General features: G+C 36.4%; 1 protein-coding gene across 2 annotated transcripts in view; it reads left to right on the forward strand.

Moving 5' to 3' along the window:
* The window catches only part of SK (small conductance calcium-activated potassium channel), a 680277-nt gene that overhangs the window by 570266 nt on the left and 86940 nt on the right, over nt 1–23071 (forward strand). For both annotated transcript variants that reach the window (XM_071593450.1, XM_071593449.1), the window contains exon 3: nt 3223–3318. In XM_071593450.1, the coding sequence (XP_071449551.1) occupies nt 3223–3318 (96 nt within the window). The remainder of the gene's footprint in view (nt 1–3222; nt 3319–23071) is intronic.

The following is a 23071-nucleotide window of genomic DNA, read 5'->3' on the forward strand; positions in this document are numbered from 1 at the left end:
AGAAGGTGAAATGGAGGGAGAAGAAAACAAACGAGGAAGTATGGTGGGCGAAGAGAGGGGTTTGTTAGGAGAAATCCTATAGAGGCAGGAAAAGTGGATGAAAAAGTGGGGGTATTGACCGGCAGTGGGATGTTGAAGACTGTAATTGAGGGGAGAATGTTAGGCAAACGAGGAAAGGGAAGGAACAGGATAGGGATGTTGGACGGGATGAAGGGAGGAAGAAAGTACTCAGAGATGAAGAGGGACCTGATATAGAGTAGGATGATGGATTTTGCTATGGGTCACAAATTATGTAATTAGTAATTATTTCCATCCAAAAACCTACCTTAACCGGTAGATTACCTAATAATAATAATAATCGCAGTGTTAATTCACAAAAAAATACATTACTTTTCAAAATCATTGAAATTGTATGGTAACATAGCGTAATCATGCTTTCTCGGCAGTTTTGTTGGGTGTCTTCGTCTCCATCGATTCTAATCAGGTAATGCTGTGCTACTTTATAACTGTTTAGGGACATTTCCCCAAGTTTATCTTTGTTTGGATTTAAATATTATGGCGTGTATTATAGAACTTTTAAAACAAAATATTCTCGAATGTTTTTACACTGTGGTGTTCTCATATTATCCTTAAGGTGGTGCTAGCTTGAACACATGATTCTCCAATTATATAAATGCTCCCGTCATTGGCGTTGGATCTATCAAATTAAGTTATCATATAAAGCAGTTTAAATAGTATGTCTTTAATTTTTCTGATTAATAATATTTATGAAATTAATATTTCTGAAAGATATTTTATGAAATATTATCTAATATGTGGCCTAATGTGAAGTCGCCTCGTCTTTGTTAAGTAAGATTTAAGTGGCTGGGAAAAAATGAACACTCACAACTGGTAAAAATCTATTCATTCGGTTCTCCGGGCTGGATATACTCCATAGAATATATTTTTCGATCAATTTAGGACCGGAACTTGGTGTCTGGTCATTCAGGGAATTTGTGAGGTCACAGAAAGTAAAAGTAGAAATGCGTAGACTGTGATTTCAACGTCACTACAATTCATTATGAAGTTATATTTGGAAATGAATCACATGCATTCTTAAAACATGTGCTTTATGCCTAATTTCATGCAATGAAAAGGCAACGGTCTTTGGCAGCTAATAATAAGCATATTGAAATTATTTGGATTTCCATGGCATTACTGAAGAAAATTAGAAAATATTTGGACTTAATGACACATATCTTCAGAGATAACGTGAGGAGAAATATAAAAGGTAGTGATGTAATGAGTAGGAGAAAACTAACCTGAAAAGTGCAGTGTTCAATGGATGCAGCTCACTTTAGATTCTTCAAAATACATGGCATAACGCGACATTAGCCTGGAATTACCTTGTAGAAAATGTGGCAAAAATGAGCGAATGGTCTTATTATTATGATTAATCCTTATCAGCACAAATGTGTAGTTCAAAAGATCACGTAATTGTACTAACCAAGAGCAAACTCATCGAATTTAGGGGGTCGTGGTATGTATGCCTGAAGCTTCTTTCAAGCTTCTTTTGTTATTAAATATTTAATATTTGATAAAAACAATAATATTTCATTAAATTAGTCGTAATTATAAAATAATTTTCTGATCTACTCGTCATCGTTTTCATTTCTGATGTTTAATGGCTTTAATAGTGAACTGTCTAATTTTACTTATCCCAAAGGCTTTTCTCTCCCTTCATCTCTCATTAATGGTCTCATATCTTTAATGTGAAGATCTCTCGTCTTGGATTTTATGATTCTGATTTCAGGATGGTTTCCATTGAATTTTGCGTGAAATATGTTAAATTCGACGCGGTGGTAATGTTTCAAGAATATCATCAAGCCAAAGGATCCTTTACTTTATTGTGAATGCACTCTCTTTGAAAGGGGTGATTCGCTCATAAGTCATCAAAAGAGTCTGAACTAGTTGCTCTCCTCAATCTCTGTCTAGTATCATATCATACATAGCCACTATTTCTGAGCGTCATCCATTTAATACTCATATTTCTTATTCGGTTTCTATTCACCCATTTCAAACAAGTGTTTTCCCCGTTCATGATAGAGCTTGTTGAATTGGATATGCTTAGATCTCAGTGGTATCCGTGCCCTCCGCAGCCAATGCCTCATGTGCCACGTGTCGAAAAACAAACAACATCCTTGCACCCCCCCGGAGCTGAAATTAGGTGTCTTCTTCCTCCGCTTGGCCAAACGGAGGCTTAATTGGCCAAAATTACCGACCAATTTTTTTTCACGATGTCTTATTAAATGTGTGCAGAAATAATAAAAGGGTATAGAATAATTAGTCCGTCGAGAGAAATTTTTTTCAGAATTATCTACTTGGAGTGAGGAAATGTCTGACATTTTAGCATGGGCTCATATTCTATAAATGACGAACTAAATTTCAGATATTCTGTGTATTTAATATACGAAGAACAAAATAGTTAAGTGTGCCTTGTTAGATGGAATCATTAAGAGCTTTCTCTCTGTTTTAATACGTATTAATGGAAGATTCCTTTTTTAATTCATCGAAAATAATTGATTTCGAGTATGATTGACGCAATATAACACGCTTTTACTTCTCCGCTCGAATTATTTCAAATTCTTGTATCTTTCAACATCAAAATGAGCATAACACCAGTTAAAACAGCCTGATTTTAATACACTTATATCGATAATGAGTAATGTATCATTAATAGAAAAAGTTAAGCGAAAAGAGTAATTTCGAATCGTGTCCCTAACTTCGTCGATGCTAAATATTTTACGTGAGTCTCATGGGTGTGTTCTTACGCCTCAAATTGTTTTTTTAAAGGTATTGGGAATATATGAGGAATTATACCCACGTTTGAAGGGATTGAAAACATCAACATAGTAAATTTGAGTTTTGTTTAAAGAAACTAGGTATTCGTGCCCATCGAAAATCTTAACCGGTGGATTACTAATAATATAGTTAAATTGCATTATTGTGATCATCGGCTCCCTGTAGGCCTTATTTTATGTATCCATAAATTAATAAGTAAATATTACCGCAATAATTAATCATTTCAACGAAATTAAGGAATTTTTTCATGTAAACGATTTTAAATATTTTCGACTCATTTAAATTTCACTTAAGCCCGTTTTTGTTTATCAGTATTTACGTATGCCCTAATTTCACTGAATTATCATTTTATTAATGACCTTTTATTTTCCTTCCTTGCAGGCATCTTTCTACTCTACCGCGCTGAAGACCCTTATATCCGTATCAACTGTGATCCTGCTGGGGCTCATCGTGGCTTACCACGCGCTTGAAGTCCAGGTATGGGTATAGCAAAGAAGGGATTCTAAATAAATGTGCCCCTTTGTTCTCGGTTTTATTTCCACTGAACATAAGTTAATCAGCAAATGGATTTGTCTTACGTAAGGACTTCCATGCAGGCAGTCTTTCAGGCACAATCCCCCTTAGCTATGCAGGCTAGTCGTTGCGTGACCCCTTTTTTTAAGAACGAAAAAATTGTTTTTTTTGTTTTTTTGTTAAAAGAATATTCTTAATTCATTTCTTAGATTACGGTGGCTGCTAATTTATATATGTTGCACTAAGATAAGTACTCTCTTGCCATATGGGGAGGCTTTTGTTCAAAGCAACATGAAAAAGAGCGTATTATATTTGTTTTTGAATGCCATTATTCTGAGCTCTAATGAAAATTATTAATAAATTGTTTAAAATAGAAGTTGGCCATCAAATCATATAATAACTTTGTGGTAGTGAAGCATGGATATTGGTGGTATGTCTAATCATAGATGTAAACATGTTTAGATAATTATTGTGAAATGGAAATAGTATTAGAAAATTAAAACTTATATGGACAAAGGTTTTGATTTCGGACACACTATTGGGTATTTTGTTTCATCAACATGATTTTGATACTGGAATCCCCTTTTATTGTTGAGCAACAAATGACAAAATACACCACTCTTTTATAATAATCATAATGATACACACATAATGATACAACATTTTCTAAATCGTAAATCCATAGTATCGTAGTATACAGTATATTTGGAAATACCTTCCAATTTATTTAGGCAATAAATAAAGCAAACAGCTTCTAATTAAAACATTTTAACGTCTCTTTTATCGTGCGAATTTGAGATAATTATGCTTTCTAATAGGATGGTTCCTATTATAAAAAAACTTTTTTGGTTGCTGATTTAATTGATTTCTCGATAAAGCTACATTGAAATAGATTAGGTTGTTTCTCATACGAACCGTATGGTTGCTTTAACAATCGAGTAGACCATTGGTTGACAAAGTGCCCAAGTAAATACGAAGGGCAAGTGAAAACCTAAGCTTCGTCTATCTTACTCTGCAATTACCAATAATATTTCAGGAATCGATATTTGCATTTTTCGTTTTGGAATAAGTAGACGATACACTGCAAAGGAGACCAATCCAAATTTCAGCCCTCCTTGTAAAACATAGCATCTGCTTATCCTTTCATTTTCTTAATTCATGTAATATGTAAACTCGGTGATTGATTCATGTAATTCGTGTAATTCAATATGTGAAAGAAAATTCGGCATGTCATGTAAATTGCACAGAAAAAGCATTCATTCCTTACCTTGATTTCATTTAATTGAAGAATTTGAAACCTTAAAATCGATTATTGAAAATAGTATTCATTGCTACCGAATAACCAAGAATGGTGCCGAACCTTGAACCCTTGTAACTTCGGTGTTCTGCAACAGAGTATTCAAATTTCTTGAGCTAGATTTGACTGCGTAGATGCGGATATTAATGGAACCAATTATAAAATACAGACTCTATATATTATGGATAACCAATGCGAGAAGAAAATTCTCAGTAAGGTTGTAGAAATATGAATGAAAGTTTGCCTTGTTTCTCCATCCTAGGAGTCCAGCATGGTCGGAGTGTAAAATAGGGAATAGGGACATATAACTGGTTCATTTACGCTGCGACGATGTGTGAAATAAATCATTTGAGGATTAGATATTCAATTGGATGGAAGTTGAGAGATAGACAGTTTAAACCCCTCCCTTACCAAACCACGAATGATATGTGGATAAACCTGCACACTTAGCGCTTGCCCTAAGTAAAATTATTAATGGGTGAACAATGAAAACCACAGCAAGGATTAAAACTGTTTAGTCATATCAATTTATCTCCAAATATTTCTCTCGCGTTTATTCATTATATCGACATTATTAATTATTTTTATTCCGCGCAATAATTTTTATTGTCTTACAATTCAGTCCATCTGTATTAATGCGTAGACACTGGGGTGAACAAGTAAATCGTTGCAGTTCGAAGGAGGTATTGTCTTAGTTTTTCATTCGATTTCCCTTATGGAAAGTAAATATCATTGGCAATCGGAATTGAGAATGAAAGGAATACATTTAGAGTTGCGTCCATTTAACAAAAGGTAATTATTTCCTTTAAAATATTTCCGCATAAGAAAATTGCAGGATAATTGTATTTCAGCTCTCAGATTAAGGTAACCTCCCTCCTAAAATGAAAACAGCTTTAAGTATACGTTAGCAAAATCTTTTTTCTACAATAAAGAGTTTCCTGTAAGAGTATGCCTGCTGGGACTTATTTCACTTCCGCAAATCTTTCAATTCAATTCAGGATGCAGACACTCTATTAACTCAGGTTCTAACTTGATGTTCCATATTTTGACAGAAAACTATCTAATTTCCGTTTTCAGGATGATTATAAATGGAATTTGAACATTCTTTAATCTTCATTGTAGATTTTACATGCGTTATAAGAGTTATGACTACATGAATCATACTATTTGAAGAGAGTTACCATGAGATTAAGCGGCGGTTAGGTGTTTCGATGAAGACAGATATTGACTTGCCTGAAACCTTTACATTGAAGAAGCTTGTTTTCGTAGCTATGCCATGAACACGTGAAGACCTTTGAGCAAAAGGCAAACATCTATATAGTGCAGTTTATCAGCTTTTCATTAATTTCCCATGATTTCACCGAGTGACTATTAAGTTGGACTTATTAAGTCCAAAGCATAACGCAGAAAGCATGGGATGCCACCCGGACCCGGACACAAATGATTAGAAGTAGCACGATTACTTCCTGGCAGGAAATGGAGGGAAATGCCCTTTTGACGGTATGAGCGTGACCAATAACGGTATTACGAATTGCTTTATATAAATTGTATTGAGTTATGGATAGAAAAAATAGGCTAGTTTATTTGGCTGATATATTAAGTAAGTGATCCCCACAAAGGTACTTACTCCTGAGATTGAAATGGTACCAGAACGTAATTCTTAACGTTTACCTACTTTCGATGATACGCCTTCATAAATAAAACATTTCCCAACATATCTGGCTGGCCTTCTAGTTTCCGTGCTGTTCTCCTTCAACGTGCTCTGCTTGCCCGGGGGAAATATTTCCAAAGTGGTTGGACATTGCGTGCTTGATAAGGTAGTCATTCCTATTACTACCCTTGATTTTGCAATATACCTCCCTATTTTTTTTACACAGCGTGGTTTTATCACCATTGTGACACGTTTTTCATTTCAGACCGTTTCCGTATGCAAGAGTCCTGCATGCAGTAACAAGGCATTTAAGCTCAAAGGCTCGAAATCATTATATATGCGAGTCGATAACAACTTGGGGCAATCGCATTTTTCCAGCAAAACCCTAGTTTATAATGATCATACCATGCATCTAGCTAAAATATTTTGAAGCTTTAATAGGCTTTAATAATTTTCGTTTCGTTGAAGATTCATTAATCCTTATATAATAAGACATTTAGTGAAAAACAAAAAACAGGGATAAACTATGTCACAGAATTTCGCGAAATCAATGTTCCGAAGAAAATGAGCTTAATGATTAGTTATAAGATGTCGTGTAACAAAAAATATTACTCTGAAGGTGATACAAAGTACAAATACCCTCGTGTACAAATTGTGAATGGAAAGGGAATAGTAGGTCCTTTGGTGAAACATTATATACACTTGGACAAAATACATTTGGACGCATGTTACGCAGCTATATTTTATTTTTTAGCATAGGGAATATTTAAAAAAAAGACCATCGAGCTTTCAGTATTTATCAAGAATTGACAAGTACAGGTATTACCAAGCCAAATTAATACATCATGTACTCTTCTTTCTCGAGTCATTAAGTTCTAAATTTCTATAACCGTTGGTTACCTTTGTATAAACTTGCTGGAATAGCTTACTTATATCCTGTCTTATACTTACTTATGCTGCTTGGTGGACATTGTGGGAGTAGCTACGCACGTAAAATTTTATCTTGTTATCTGAAGGTCGGAGTTACGATCACATTGACTTTATCTCCCTATGATTTCGTGAGGAGCTTGTTAGCACACTTAATCCCGAAAACAATGTTTTCATACTCCTCGACAATAAACTCGGAAATCATGTCCTAGGTGATGAATCAGTTTGTTCAACACCATTTGTTGTCTCCGGCGTAACTTTATGGAATTGGCATAGCTTATTGAAATGAAATTAAATTATTCACTTTGTAATTCCACAGACTTTCGAAAAAGTGTGTGGAACTACAAAGTCGATAATTTCACTTCAATATATTCAAGACCATCTCATAATGCAGGAAAATATTTAAACCATCAATTAGTGGATATTGAACTCTTCCAAATATAAATTTTCTGATTTTATCAATAACAGATGTATGCATATTAGTAGACATTTTTTAGTTTATACTAATTTTAAATATGGACATTGTTTAAAGAACAATATGTCGTTTGAAAGAGTGATAACTCTTTTAAAATTCCAATAATACATGTGTGAATGGGTAAAATATTATTTTTATCATATCATCACCATAAGTTTATTAATGGCTGCCCTTAGGCTAGTGAAATGTTCCTCTACTTGAGGATCAAAAAAATCTGAAAGGGTACATTAACTGATAAGGTTAACTCTGTCCCCAAACTTTATCCGAAATGTACATTAAAATAATTTGTATTTGCTGTAACTATTAGCCGTCCTTGCCCCTAAAAATACGATTGCTCTCTTTTGATTTGAATATAACGGCTCATTCAAACGCATTAAAATAAATAAATAACATAGCTTTACATTTTCCTGTATTACCTATTAATTAATACTTTTTTCATTTTTCAATCACTACTAAAAAAATCCAGAAGATTGGAAATTTGTCTGCAATTGTGGGAATTTCTATCAACCCCAGCTATTCTCGGTGGGAGGGCTTCTTAAAGCATAGCGTCTGTTGATATGTCATCATTATTAGGAGCACATTTTATTGACTTACTCACCGTATTGGTTGTAAAATAACTCTTGATCACAAGAAAATACTGTTACATTAAATTATTTGAAAAAATGTGAATTCTAATTTAGAAACGAGAGGTTATCATTTTCGTTTTTTTTTAGTAATTTATTCTCAATCCAATTCTCCAATTCCAATTCCAATTCTAATTCTCACTCATTTTTTCTAGATTGTTATACCTATAAAAAGGTATGAATATTGTTCATTAGGTATTTTCTTTCTGATAATCCTTATCTCTTTATTTTTTTCTAATGCAGAAAATATTTCGGAATGTCAAACTTGTATTTGATTTCCGAATGCCAACGACTTTTCACACATGCCAGCCACGTTCGAATGACAATTTTACCATGTTCCCTTATTTAATCTAGTTAAAAGCCACTCTCATTTATTTGCAATAAAGTTTTAAAATGTCCTTATGTTTTTTTATTTCCCTGACCGTTTCGTTGAATTGTGGCTGTCAGAAATATCTCTTTATCAGTCGTATAAACTTTTACTCAACATTTGTATTGAAATTTCAGAAAAAAAGTAAATCAGTGGTAGGATGGGTCACGAAATCTTTCTGATACTTTCTTGAGACGGAATGCCACATCCCCCTTTCTACCTATAAAAACAGATGCAATGTAACTCCCTCCAGAGTTTGCTATGATTTTTAAATTTGCAAGCCAGGCGATCTGCCACATAAGTTGTATTTAAAGTCCCGCCGAACGCGGGAGCATCAGGATCCCTCTATTAGGTAAGAGCAGAAGGCCAAAATTCTTGGTGGTTTCACCCCATCACTAAACCTCCCAGCAAGCGTGTAACGCTAGTGGAGTATGTGGAGCGTTTTCAGAGGTGCAGGATGAAGGCAGAGAGTCTCTGCTCTTGAGTTGATTCTCCCGTAAAAATAAGAGGGCCCGAAAGGCACAAATCATTTTTTCCGTCAAAACTTTCCTGAGCCGAGGGAATGGCCGCGTGGTTGGGCAAAGGAGTGTTCGTTCCACGAGGGGTGGTGGGCAAGAAGGCCGAGAGCAATGGGGGTCGACGAGGAACTGGCCGAATATCCTTTTCCCTGTGTCCGACTGTCTCTACCGTTCCGTTCCGTTTGATTACCCCCATCGAAGTTTCGGATTTTTAAGTCATTTGTACAGCGCTTGCCTTATCGTCAACGGAATCTGCACACGTTTAATCAAAGTGAGTTCGAATTTTGACAGGTCAGAAACGTGTAGCGAGAGCCGAGTTTCTTGCGGGACTCCAATAGTACGACTTTCTTTTCGGGGCATGCTACAATCTCCGCCGTTCGGCTTGAAACTCGCTCGCGTCTCAAGTCATGTGGATGTTTCCGCGAAGGCCGGCTGATTCTTACGGGCAGATCGCACCATCCTATCCCGCTTGTTGAAAATCATTGCGAGTAGTTCTACTCTGCTAAACTTCCGCTCACTTTAAGAACGGCTATACATGCGTAGATTCTTTTGTATTCAGGACTATTAATTGAACGTCAAACCCTTTCCTGGAATTACCTAAGTCCTGCCAACACAAGAATTTTAACTGCAATAAAGACACCATCTTTGATTCTATATAATCCGTCATATCTGTCAATGGAAAAAGTTTTTCTTTTTTTTTTTCAAAATTCACGGTCGGCAATACAACAGTATCAGTGGATAACGTGCTTTCATTTCCAATATTTATACCGGCGCCTGTATTTTGAATATGGCGATGATATTCAGTGACTATATTTTCTAAGTTCGGCAAGTAACTACTTGTACAGATGTTTCCTTGACATTACGGTTGACGTTTGCGTGAATATTTAACAAGGATCATTTTCTTATTATTATGTTATCCCTTATTAAGATTTTCCCCGTCCAATACCCTTGTTAAGAGGACCATCGTATGCATCTGTAGCACTGACCCCCACTTCATTTAAAGCAAAATGTTATACATGCACACATATGTGTGTGTATGTATATATGTATATATATATATATATATATATATATATATATATATATTATATATATATATATCGTATGTATGCATAGTTTGGCAATTTTCAGTGACGTGGCCACCTTCTTCATTAAGAGAATAAACTTTTCTTTCCTGTATAAGGAAGGAAACTGAAATATTCAAAAGTTTCCTCGGAATTTTTAAATCTCACGTAAAAGAGATAGATAGAGGGGCAAACAAAAATTCCTAACGTCTCTGATTAATCAGAGGATTCTCGTTTGGAGAGCGGGAGCTTTACTCTCGTTTTTTTTTAAACTTGGGGTCGTAAGGAGTGAAATAAAGGACAAGGTGAACAAGACCTCCATCGCAGGTCTTGTTTATCCGTAAGTTTGTTTTACATTCATTTCGCTAGTCTAGAGGTCACATTGCCTCGGGGCGAGGGTGGAGTCTGCAAAGTTCCTACCGCTTGCCGAGGTAATTCGTGGCTTGTAAACGGGAAAGCAACGATTCCTTCTCCGTGGAACGCTCAAGGGCCACGCTTCAACTCGCGGAGCTCGCCGACTTCCCCTTTACATCCCCTCAAGAGTCTTAGCCTCTCTCCCATTACCAACGACCAGAGTTGGGCCTTCTCAAATATATACCCCAAGGGGTGAACCAGGCCCGAGGCTGTAGCTGATCCGTGTCCACTTTGGTCTGATTTTTCGTCTCGCATTTGGTTAAAAGTGAAAAAACTTTTACCCTAAGACTATTGTTATATTTTATCTCCATGGTCCTATTGGGAGCTTTTATTATCTGACTGATGTTATAGTTGGTAGAATTCGTTACCTTCAGCTCTTGGTACAATTTTGCTGTGGATATCACCTTGGTATTGGTCGCAATGCATTTCTATACCTTGGTAATGTCAAATCAGACGGTTGAAATACATTTAATAAGTGCCATTCAGGGACGGAAGGCTGAGGCCATTTACGGCAATAGGGGCATGTGGGCCATTTTTTAATGGCAGAATGTTTCTGGGAATTATGGAGCAGCGAAGAAACCTGGCGCCGGAAAGGTGCCACAACATTTGGGATATGTCTGAAGCATTCTCGCCACTGCCAGAATTTTTAACTTCGTCCTCATGGTAGGGAAGTATGCAGCAAATATCGCAGCCAGCGAACCACTCTGATTCCCCTTTTTATTAATTTGTATTCACATAAATATTAATTTATTCTATATTTGGGCAAAAGTTAGATCAAATGGTAGAGATATTTTTTTTATTTTTTATGAAAATGTCTAAGTATGCCTTTATCATGAACCTAAATAAATATTTTGCTTCTTCATTTCAAAAATACCCATTTTAAATTACTTCGGGGCCGTAATTCGCATAATAATCCCTGTTACGAGAAAAAAGACGTCAAGAATTTTCGTCACGTTTCATATGTTCAAACGAGTTTTCGATGAGTATATTGCTCTGTTTTGATCGATATTTGAGAGTTCAATTTATGCTTAACTCACTCTATCCCCTGAGTACTATATGGATCAAAGCAATTGATTTTACAGTTGCATCAAAAAACTTCAAATGTTTACGTGCAAATATGTATATGTAACTTTTAAAACATTGCCACCACTATGGTGCTAAATTTTTATTCCGAGGTACATAAATAAATGCACATATATTACCTTGTAGTCACCACTAGGGTACATGCCTGTGTGTGATTACACACCACATTACTATTGAAAAAAATTTTTCCCCTTAGCCCAGTCGGATAACGGTTTTCTGATTCCTTATCATATAAACTTGTTTTTAAATTAATGCCAAATCTAGGATAAGCCCATATTTTCAATGATTAACCTAGTACTAGCTCAATTATAACAGCCATTGTACTCGTAGGTATTTCGTCGAATATCGTTGAGTCAATTTTTAATGCTAAAATGGTCCTCAGCTTGTAAGTGTATGCTATTTAAAATTATTCTGATCAAACTTAAGGTTTCAGATTTTATTTTTTACCTATAAAAGAATAAATTATACTTGTAACTGTGAAAATGTTTTTCAAATTTTAGTCACGGCAAGCATACATAAACTTGTACTCCAAGTCCAAGGGAAGGCTCCAGAATTTCAATCCTTAATTAATCACAAATATTGCATTTCACATGTGACAGTAACTAATTCAATACTATAAATTGGATAATAACGATCATTTAACATTTATTAGAGCTAACACTGGCAGTAAGATTGAAAGATTTTGGTACTTCGAATGATTATATGATAAGAGTTTTGGATGTATACCCTCAAAATCTCCTTCTAAATTTCATAATTTTATTGAATATGCCGTATTCTGTCAATGGTCACCATCTTCTCCACTTTTGCAGCAATATTTAAAGCTTTCCTGTCCATTATCCTTCACCTTGGAGTTTCTTCCGTAATTCATTCAAGTATCCAACTTCATTGTTTCCGGATTTTGGAAACGATCTTTTTTTTCAATACGTTTCTGTCGTAGTTAAAGGTTTTTTTTCTTTTCCTCACTTCAGCCATCAGCCTCATTCCTCTAACTCCACTGTGCCCTCGTGGAAAGAGACCCATTACCGATTTCAAAAAATGTCCCCAATGATGCAGTTTTCAAAAAAAACCATTTCCCTTCCCTGCTCCCTCGCGTGACGTCACCCGCGATCGGGACTAGACAATGGACCCCCACCCTACGTAATCCCGCTCTCCGCCAGCAGTCCCCCTTGCGTGAACATTTTCAGCTTCGTTCGGGCATAATCGTCTCGGTAGTCGTGTCACGTGATATGTACACGGCCACTGACACGGTAATTGCCACGTCGCTTGCCGATAACACACGACTGGCGGTATGCATTCTGGAGGTCTGAGGGGGCGAATCTAAAAGACGGATTTCGAAGACAAAAGAGCTGCGGTGGGGGGAGAGGGGTGGTGATACCGTGTGCGCCTTTCGAGCCAGTTCCCGGAAGAATGTATGGAACAGTTATTGACGTCATAAAAAAGGGAGCATCATCCATTTGATGGTTTTCGGGATCGATCGCATTTCCTACATTTTTCAATAATGGACTTCTCCCGCGGTTCTCGGCGGCTTTCTTGTTTATTTTTCCCCGCAAGGTATTTTTCGTCCCCAGGGTCGCTCCTTAATTGAATTTTGAAAATTAATTGGTTGGAAGGCCAGTACTTTAACGTGCCTCTTCCGCTGTTTCATTACAAAGGATTATTTGCTGACTTCCGTGCACTCTTTGCAGTAAGGAATTAATATCATAGACGGTGGTTGCATTTGAAATTGACCTAATTATGAAACGGGTCAAAGGGCGGGGGGTTGAAGTAAAACTTTTTTTGAAGCCACGATCCTTAGAAAAATGGCTTAAATACTACCAAATATTTATTAAGATCATATTCAATTGCATGTCCCACTTTGTACTTAATTTAGTTATGTGGTCTACATTAATTCTGATAAAAACTAACAAACTGTGTGTCTTTTTTGGTTCTGTTTATGACATATTTACGGAGAATTTAAGTTTTCCAGTTATAGTCAAGTAGTCTTAAGAGCATTCTTTCTTTCACGGTTATGCACAAAACTTAGTGCTCGAAATACACTGAAAACCTAGTGTTTAGACCTGAGACAGCTGAACGTAACTGTGTGGTGGGAAAGTCTTTCTTCGAAGATAATGGTATTCCTTCCTTGAAAATGGAAATTGCTTGAAAGCTCTATTTTAGATATCATGGGGACCGTTAATTTCTTCGCTGCCGTCATTTGTATGTACATTTTTTCGCCGCCGCAACTATATATAGTATACCAAACGGAGAACTTTTTTTCTCAAAAAATATCATTTTTTTTCAATCTTTAATGTAAGTGCTGTGTTATATCCAAGATGGAAGAAAATGGAAAAGTAATAGGTATCTTAAATAATTTAAATCTTTTTCCATTAAATTTGTTACTAGAATTGTCTGAATTTAATTGTGTGAATTTATTGGTAAATTGATCGCTCATCATCATATCAAATTGACAGCGCTTCGGCAAATTTCGCCGAATTAGGGTGCATGGCCTTTAATAGTTCATCTTCGTGCAACCTTGGCATACTACATGATCTTCATCTAGTTATCTATTTCTTATTCGTATTCTATCACTCTACAATAATCCTTGGCGGAAAATTAGCATTATCTTCGTGCTATTCGTTCTTTGTCTAGACTATTTCAAGACATTCAAGAAAAAGGAGACGGTTGTTATTTCAGGGAACAATAATTTATTGTAATAAGTGCATAAATTTTCAATCGAGAAATATAATTATGCACGTCACCACTCTTTCCAGTTACTAGGACCCTTTAAGAGAGCCACAAAACATTTTTCAGACCTAATTCTAATCTAACTTAAAGAAGTACGCTTTTTCTTACTATATATTAGCATTTAATTTCTCTCTAATCCTAATGATCCTCTCGTCTGTTACAAGTTGGAAGACCACAGTAACCAACTATACGAACTGTAACTTATTCTCATCTATCAAACCAGCTCGAAGGTTGCTTTGATTATTGAGTTTAGAGGTCATGAAATTCACACATCATGTAGGTAGGAGGGTGATTTATTTTTTCTGCTTCGCCTGTGGTTTCCAAGTAAGACCAGGTACCCGAAAAATTACCCAACTTGTGTGAATGGAGCTGAGGGTGCCCAGAGTTTCCCCTCAGAATCAGACCCGGGCCCTCCGGTCAGTAGCCCAGTGCTCTACTTGAATTACTGCGCCTCTTGGAAAGACTTAATAAAAGGGACTTTCCACGATGCTTTTCAGCACATTTGTTTATTTGTTTCTCTTAACTGCTCATACCCCTTGATGTTTCACAGGAGGAGCTTCTTTTATGGGTTTAATTAATATGTTCGCCTCGTACCCCTACATAATTTTCACAGGGAATGAATTATGTTAACTTGGGACCACAAGACCCTCAAACAGTCCCCGCAGAACGCGCTTCTTGTTCGATGTAGCCGTGACGACAGGGCATTATACCTGGCGCCGGCTGCATTAAATCCTCTCCACTACCCGCTCCCACGAGTCCAATCTTCGATCTGATTTACAAGCACCACCCGTGAATAATTTAAAAGAGCGACCCTTGAAAATCCCGCCCCGTGGCACGTCCCGATGTCCGTGTCACGGCCGGTAGGGACAACGGAGCACACCGCCCGCCTCATGGAGAAAGGGGGGTCGCTGTATGAGGTCGGTGGTTCGCCCATGGAATCGCGGCGGTATGGGATCGGAGAGGAGGAACGTAGGGTTTGCAGGGAGCCGGAATTGCGGTACGGGATATGGTAGTAGTTCCTATACATGCCCTCGACAGGAGGAGCCACGTACGCTTCTCTTTTTAACGCCACCGAACGGTCAAATGGCGAGAAGGGTAACAGACTGCTGCGACGAGGTTGGCGAGGCAACGGTCGGCGAGGGAGGGAGGGAATGGTCTATTTTATTGCTCCCTCCTCACCAGCCATTTAAATGTGCTTTTAAAAGACCCCTCAAGGCTTCAGATATTATAAAGTCAGAGAGAACCCTGCTTGAATACAGCTTTTTTCAGCAATACGTTCCCCGAATATGCAACTCCTTTCCGGTAGCATCCACGGTGCTTTGCAGTATTGTTTATTGAAACGTATTCAACATTTATATTTCACAGTTTTCCATTTATGCATGGGGAACATCACCATAACTTTATCCATTTATAATTTCAGAAATCACGTGAGAAATTAAACAAATAGACTCCGTAGGATCATTTTATATGGGAACGTAAATTTGTTTTCGTTTCTCCCACTGTGGTAGGATCCTTTTGATGCGGTTTCATAATAATTGAGTTGATGAAGAGAAATTGGATTTTTTTTACGTTTACATGTGTTTATACCTCGAGACCACGAAAGTCGAAAACGTGTTCTACAATTTGCCAAAATAATCGTAAAAAATTCAGTATTTTTGTTCTAATCCTTCGCTATCAAGTGTTGGCGGAAGAAGAAAATTGACTTATGAAAGTTAACAATATTTCGAAACGAATGCCATTAGTCCCATGGCTTGGATCCTGCATGACATCAGGTTGATGACACACAAGGAGAAAAATACAGTTAATTTCTTGAAGATAAATACATTCAGACGGATAATTGAATGTTAGTAATATTTAGTGGGTTTAATGCTATCTTTTGCCAAAAAAACGCATAATTTATTTTTTTCTCTTAGTTCATATGCATTGTGGTGCATCTAAACGTGAGAAAAAGGCAAGCAATTGAAGTACTGTTCAATTTAATTGCGGTACCTGTTGAGAAAAAATATCATGAGCGTGAAAGAATAAACCGATTAGAAATAACGATATAAACTCGTTAATTACACGGAATGCGCGATAGCTGCTGATAATCTACAACATCAATCCATATCCAAAATATCTGCTAGGAAAAGAAATTCTCCCAGGAAAGCTTATCATGGCGCCTCTCATTTATTTTTATATTCTATGTTGGTGGCGTTGTCCCAAGCAAAACGGGTAGATATGAAGCATTGTTACTCATGTATGCAGGTAAATACGCGCGGAGTAAACTGTGCGGCGCTTGATAGGTACGATGATTTTTTAAGCGTAGAGAGACGGGGTGATCGGGAAAAGGGGAAGAGGGTAATTAAGGCCACCCTCTTCCAACCGCCCCCCCCCCAGGTGGTGGGCTGCTTAGAACATCGCCCTGTGCTCCAGATGTGGTATCGTGTCAAATTAGTTGGCCAGGCGCCAATGATTGAGAGGGCCGTTTTCCCCGCATGAGCGTTAACGGTGTGGCCAGGGTGTCACCGTCCCTCTGGGCACCATCGAAAGGGGGGTGGCTTGGTATGCAAGAGGGGGCAATGGAGACGTGAAGTGTGGCGTACCACGAGGGTGGAGGTCCCTTCCGATATGATGTCTGCGACAGATAAAACCTTGAGAACCATGGGAAGTGGAGACGCTCGCACGAAAGGATGAACAGCGTCTTTCGGACTAAAATAACAGATTTTGCTTTTGGATAAAGATAGGGAGGAATAAGTGAATTGCAAATCAAAACCTCCGTTAATACTATTCTTTTCGTAGAGTACCAATGTCCTCAGCTCTTTCTGCATAGTCTTAATGGCCTTCGTTACCTAGCAGGCGATTAATTGTGACCGATTCAGTATAGTATTGTCAAATTTCATTTAATGAAGGATCTCACTTCACCCTGAAGAGTCAGCCATCGAAACGTCGGTGTACGGCAACCTAACCCAGTGGGAAACCCGAGAAAACTTCTTGAACAAATTTCATTTGCATCTTAAGTAAACCTTTCAACTAAAATCTAGAAGCAATTGTCTAGAAATAAGAACACTCTTTATTGAAACATTTATCTCGAGTAGTGTTTCCTATAATAGTGGTAAATGAGCAATAATTATAATAGTATGGAGTACGTATAAGCGACAATCTGATAACAAAGTGTAGGGGGCGAATAACTAATGAAGGAAAATCTGTGATGAGTGGGTGAAAGAGGAAGTCTACTGAAATATTAAGGAGGACCTAATCGGGCTCATTCTGAGAGATGGCAGTTAGATGAATGCTACGTATTGTTGAGGGAAAATTGACCGTGAATTAATACTGATCCAAGCCCAAAGAACAAATAGCAGCTAGCGTCAGAGAAAAACATTATTTAGGCCGAGAGAAGTGAGCCAATGGAAGTCATTAAAAGGTTCGTGACTCCTTATGATACTCAGTTCAAATATTTTCGGAAGGCAACTTAAATAATTTTAAGATTGGCATTCCATCACAATCATTCTTTGGGGAAATATTACGGTAGAAATAATGATATTTGTAAGAACAATTTCAAACGCGTTTCGAATTAGTATTTGGCATTATCATATCATTATGAGACGTGATTTGATTAAAATGTCGCAAAAAAGGACGGGGAACGATACTGGATGGTAATCTCATATTTTCACCAAATTGTATTGGTTAATTAATAAGATTGTTATTCAACGCAAATTTTTATTCAAAATTCATTTAAATTATGAATTTAACCGAAATTTCTCTCAATTCCTTCGATAATTAGGTTGTCGAGAAATGTTTTTCGTTTAATTTATCTGAATAGGTATTGTCTCAAAAATAATTAGTTTTGTTAAATTGTCTCATGACTCATCATTAAATTGAATTGATCTCAAAATTATATCTATGGAAAAAAGAAGCACCCAAACATAGTGTAAAATTAATAATTATGGATTTTCTAATAGCAATGGCTTCCTTCCATGATCATGTGAAACCACATTGCAAACTGAGTTGAAATTTTATGATGTGCAACCACATTGAAAAATTCGAAAATTCATTTAATGCTCTTGATTATTGAACAGTATGAATGTATATTTTCAGTTGAATAATTGTTAATGCCAACTCTCATGCAGGTATGCATAATTCTATTAATGAGTAATGCTATGAAGTGAAATGCTATGTGTACACATAATTTTTACTTATTTCTCCTGTCGCACGGTTTGTACAATGATCTAAGCTTTCTAGGCTCTTGTTGAACGTCTAATTTCAAAACTATTGTCTCTATGGCGTAGATACAGTGCTCCTGGTCTCTAATGTTCTCTCATTATTCTCTAATACGAGTCATTTCTCAAGCTAAATCCATGTTTCACTACTAATATGTCATTTTTGAGACTAGAGAGAGGCGAATCAAAGTGTGTATTTTGGTCTCATTATCATGCTTCTCGAAGAAAAATAGGCCGCTCCTAATCTCAGTTAACCATTCGCGTAGACCGTGTTTTCTATTGAAACACGGCAACCTCCAAACCTCCTCTTTAGATTCCGATGTCAGCTGCGATGAGGGGAACATGCTGTAAACTGGATCACTTGTACTTGAAGCGAGCGCATGTGGTACGCGGCTTTTGTAAGAGACAACTGCTTGTACTAACTGTGCCTCATTGCTATAATCTCTTTGTTTTCCTTGGCTCAACAATGCTATACCCATGGGCCATTTTGAGGCTATTACATGGAAACAGTGCACACGAGATCACGTAGTTCTCCTTCTTATACCGAATTTCATACGTTTGTAGACCTGAACAAGCACGCTTTTGATATTCTAACAACAATGGCACAGTTTAAAAAATGTCTTTTACCTGAAAAACGTGTCAAGAGGTAAATATAAGTATGCTCTTTATTTTTATTGGAATACTTCGTGTAAAAGGCAAACATTCCAAGTAATTACTTATCTGTTTGAAATAAATGTATTCAAAAATAAGTCATCGCGTATTCTCTTTTCGAAGGCACATAGGAATCATATCGGCAGATAAAATATTATACATTACCCGAAATTGGGGCATCCAGAGTCATATGTTGTATATTCAATCGTAAATAATACCATATGACGAGATTAAATTAAGAATCCTCTTCTTCATAATACTAATCCAATAAAAAATTAGGATAAACTCAGATAGATTGGTAAGGACTTGTGCGTTTCCTGCTCATTTCCTGCGCAATCAGGGTTCTATACCTAACGCTCGATAATTTCCCGATAAATGATAATTTTCAAGAGCAGGAGACGATCATGTCTCAGATTTATACTCAACAATTGCTTTAAAGTAAATATATACGAGAATGATACTAAATTTCTTTGGTATGAGACTCAGTGAGGACTAGAGTGAAAGCTATATTAGAAATAAATTGGTTAATCTTCTTAAGTTACCCTGTTGGACTTGATTATTAATCATATTATTTGTTTTTTATTATTTTATATATTTGCAAAGAGCCGTCATGGATGTGGTCCTTTTGATCATTCATTTCATATGTAATATATATTATTTGAAGCCTCTAAAGAGGGACGAAACGAGGGGTTATCCCTTACAATAGCACACAGGGGCAGAGCGGAAAATGAATCAATCATGGACGGCTCATTTACTCTCCCGTCAAAAATCGAGTCAATTAATGTCTTTAGGATAGGGCGCCATAAAGCTAAACCGTCGATGACTAAATAATGGACGACACGCCATTACGACCTCCTTCTCCCTCCAACACCGATGAAACGCAGATTTGAGTTTATTTTATGGCTGTGGATCCAAGACCAAAAAATAGTCACTGATCCATTGAAAATTTTGCCGAAATGTTCTTCCAAATTTATCTTCCTGGAAAAAATATTCAACAAGAAGATGTCATCCGTGTCAATGCCAATTTTAGGATATTCCATTGTTTCCTGTCGTGTTGTTTGATTTTAAGGAGCAATTATTTGCGCATCATAAAGAGCCGGTTATTTGCTCCATAACTCGGATAATTACCGGGAAGATGAATATAGGATGCTCAACTGTCAAAAAAGAAAGAAATTCCAATTTAAATTAGTTAGTAATTCAACTACTACACAATGTATCAACTCAAATGAGAGATATGTTCAAATTTAATGAGATTTTTTCAATAATTTGATGACGCACTGTGCTAGAAAAATAGCTTAAAATTTTTGAAATAATCATTTCAAAGTGGAAAAGCTTCAGTTAGGATAGATATTTTTTTGACTGGAAATGTATTACATTGGCAAGAAAGGAATACTTTTTCGCATGGAATACAAAATTTCCTGCGTCCTTTCCGTAATATTATTTTTATTATTTTTTAATTAACCTCGTATTAACATTTTTGGCTGTTAGCCCGAAGCCGAATTGTTGAAAATTGTAAAAATTAAAGGTGCCTAGTACTTGCAATGCACACAAAAACTTGTAAGTGGAGGGATGGGTGCTCATTCTACAAAAATTTAGGTGAAACACAAGAAAAAACCGGGTCATTATAATTTTTACTTAAGTTCCTCGCCTTTTCTCTCAAAACCCTCTTCTGGCGCATCTGCTCCGCAGTGATGTTGATTTATTTCAAAATTATGACTCATTTTACAAGGAAGTTTACTCACCGAGTTGTGTGCTTGTTGAAAACATATTGTCAATTTTTTGGCGCATCAACAATTTTTTTAGGTTCTCTATCATCCTTTCGGGTTGTAGCCAAATTTTAACAGGTTACTAAGGCCCAATTATATTATTTAACCGTATCATAGATAATTTAGCTCTGTAATTGAAATAGTTTTCTCATTCTTGAAAAAAAATAATCCATTTTTTCACGAATTTAAAGGGTTGATTTTCACTCCTAGACTTTCATCCTTAGTTTCAACTCTGAAATTGCTTCTCCAGTTCTCCATAAAATTCTCACCTCCAGTTCTCCCACCGCACCTTTTTGTTTCTTGACTTCTACTGACACTCATGTCCACCTTTATCGTTATGATTATTTTTATTATTTTTTCAAGTATTTTCTTGTTTTCAATGGGCTAGGTTTATTCATAATTTTCTATTTGAGCCTTTTTTCTCCTAATCAAGTTTCTCCACCATCTTTTTTCTTTACCAGCCATACGTAAAATTTAATAGATAGTAATTATGGAAAATTTAATTTTAAAACTTATTTAGCCTTCGCGTGCGATGCGAAGTTCTTATTTCTACCTTTCACCAACTCAGTTATTGTTTTTAATTATATTTGTTTTTCATTATTATTTTTAATTGTTTCATTTGTCTTGTAAGTTAAAATATTTACCATTTTACTTATTCCCCGAATATGTTTTCTCTCCTTTATTTTTATTTATTATGCAAGTAGGGAATATTTTTCAAATACTCATCCTTTAGTTTATATATTCTTTAAAGTTAAAGAATTAATTGAATTTTCGGCATTCCAAAGTACTTTTTGAAATACTTGGAATGCTGTGCAAATACTTTGAGTACTATGAAATCTTTTACGCTAGCATTCTATGCCATAATATTTGACTGTAACATGTAATCTATGTAAAACAGCCCAGTCTACCAAAAATTTTCAAAAACCATTTTCAACATCTACGATGCACCCCGTGAATTTTCTCTGAAGTTGTTAGACGAAATTTGATTGGGCTCATGATCCTACGTCGTCGTATCAAAAGACCGTTATCTAGAGTACTTCTTTTTGAGAATTTCGTTTACTTTATAAAATAACGGGGATATTAATGGCGTATTAGGTATTGAAAGGTATCTCACATAGAGAACTCAAGTGGCCCAGTGATTATTGGACTGACTTGCGAAAAAAGTTCCAAAGGTATTAGAAAAACCGGAGATTTTTTATATTTATTTTCCGTGGGCTCCTTAATTTCAGTGTAAAATCTCTCAGAATTCAAATGAAAATGAAGGTAAATGTGTCTTACATTAAGCGTTGTAGTCAAACGCCAATGCTGAGTTTCTCCAAGCCTATTAAAATTACACCGTTGCATTGATTAACCGAAAAATATATTTTCTACACGATGTTTTATTGTGGGATAGGTTTCAATGAATTATGCCAGAACAGTTTGACGATCTAACGAAGGAGAAGATTTAATGGGCTGAAATCTCAGTCGCAATGAAAAGTATTAGTATTGAAACATGCTTATCTTGTTTGCTCACTTCAGGGCTACTGCTTCAAGCACGAATTTTCTTGGTTTAGCCGATCTTTTGGTGTGTGTGACATTTAACGGACTCCCAAACCCCCCATTTATCTCTGGAGCTGTAAACAAGCTCAGCAAATTACAGCCACAATAGGAAGGATAAATGAGGTCAAGCAAGCCATTTCATTTGTGAACAAAAGTGGTCAAAGTCCTCGGTTCTTGTTTTCGTTTCGTAATCCTGTTTTTTCTAGCTAGAACGATTCTTAATTAAGAAAATCCACTGGTGTATCTTTAAACCAACCTATTTGTCTTATCTTCCTTACTTTTATCGTAGTCCATTACCTATATTTATTTTTCAATCCACCTTTTTTCCTTTTTTATCTCATTCGCTCTTTTTGCTCTGCTAGTCTCTATCGTCCGCAATTCGCAGCATGTTTATCCATGAGTTCCTAAACAGTTTCTAATCA

This window comes from Hetaerina americana, unplaced genomic scaffold, assembly GCF_022747635.1.
Source record: "Hetaerina americana unplaced genomic scaffold, ioHetAmer1.1.p SCAF_6, whole genome shotgun sequence".
NCBI classification, from domain to species: domain Eukaryota; kingdom Metazoa; phylum Arthropoda; class Insecta; order Odonata; family Calopterygidae; genus Hetaerina; species Hetaerina americana.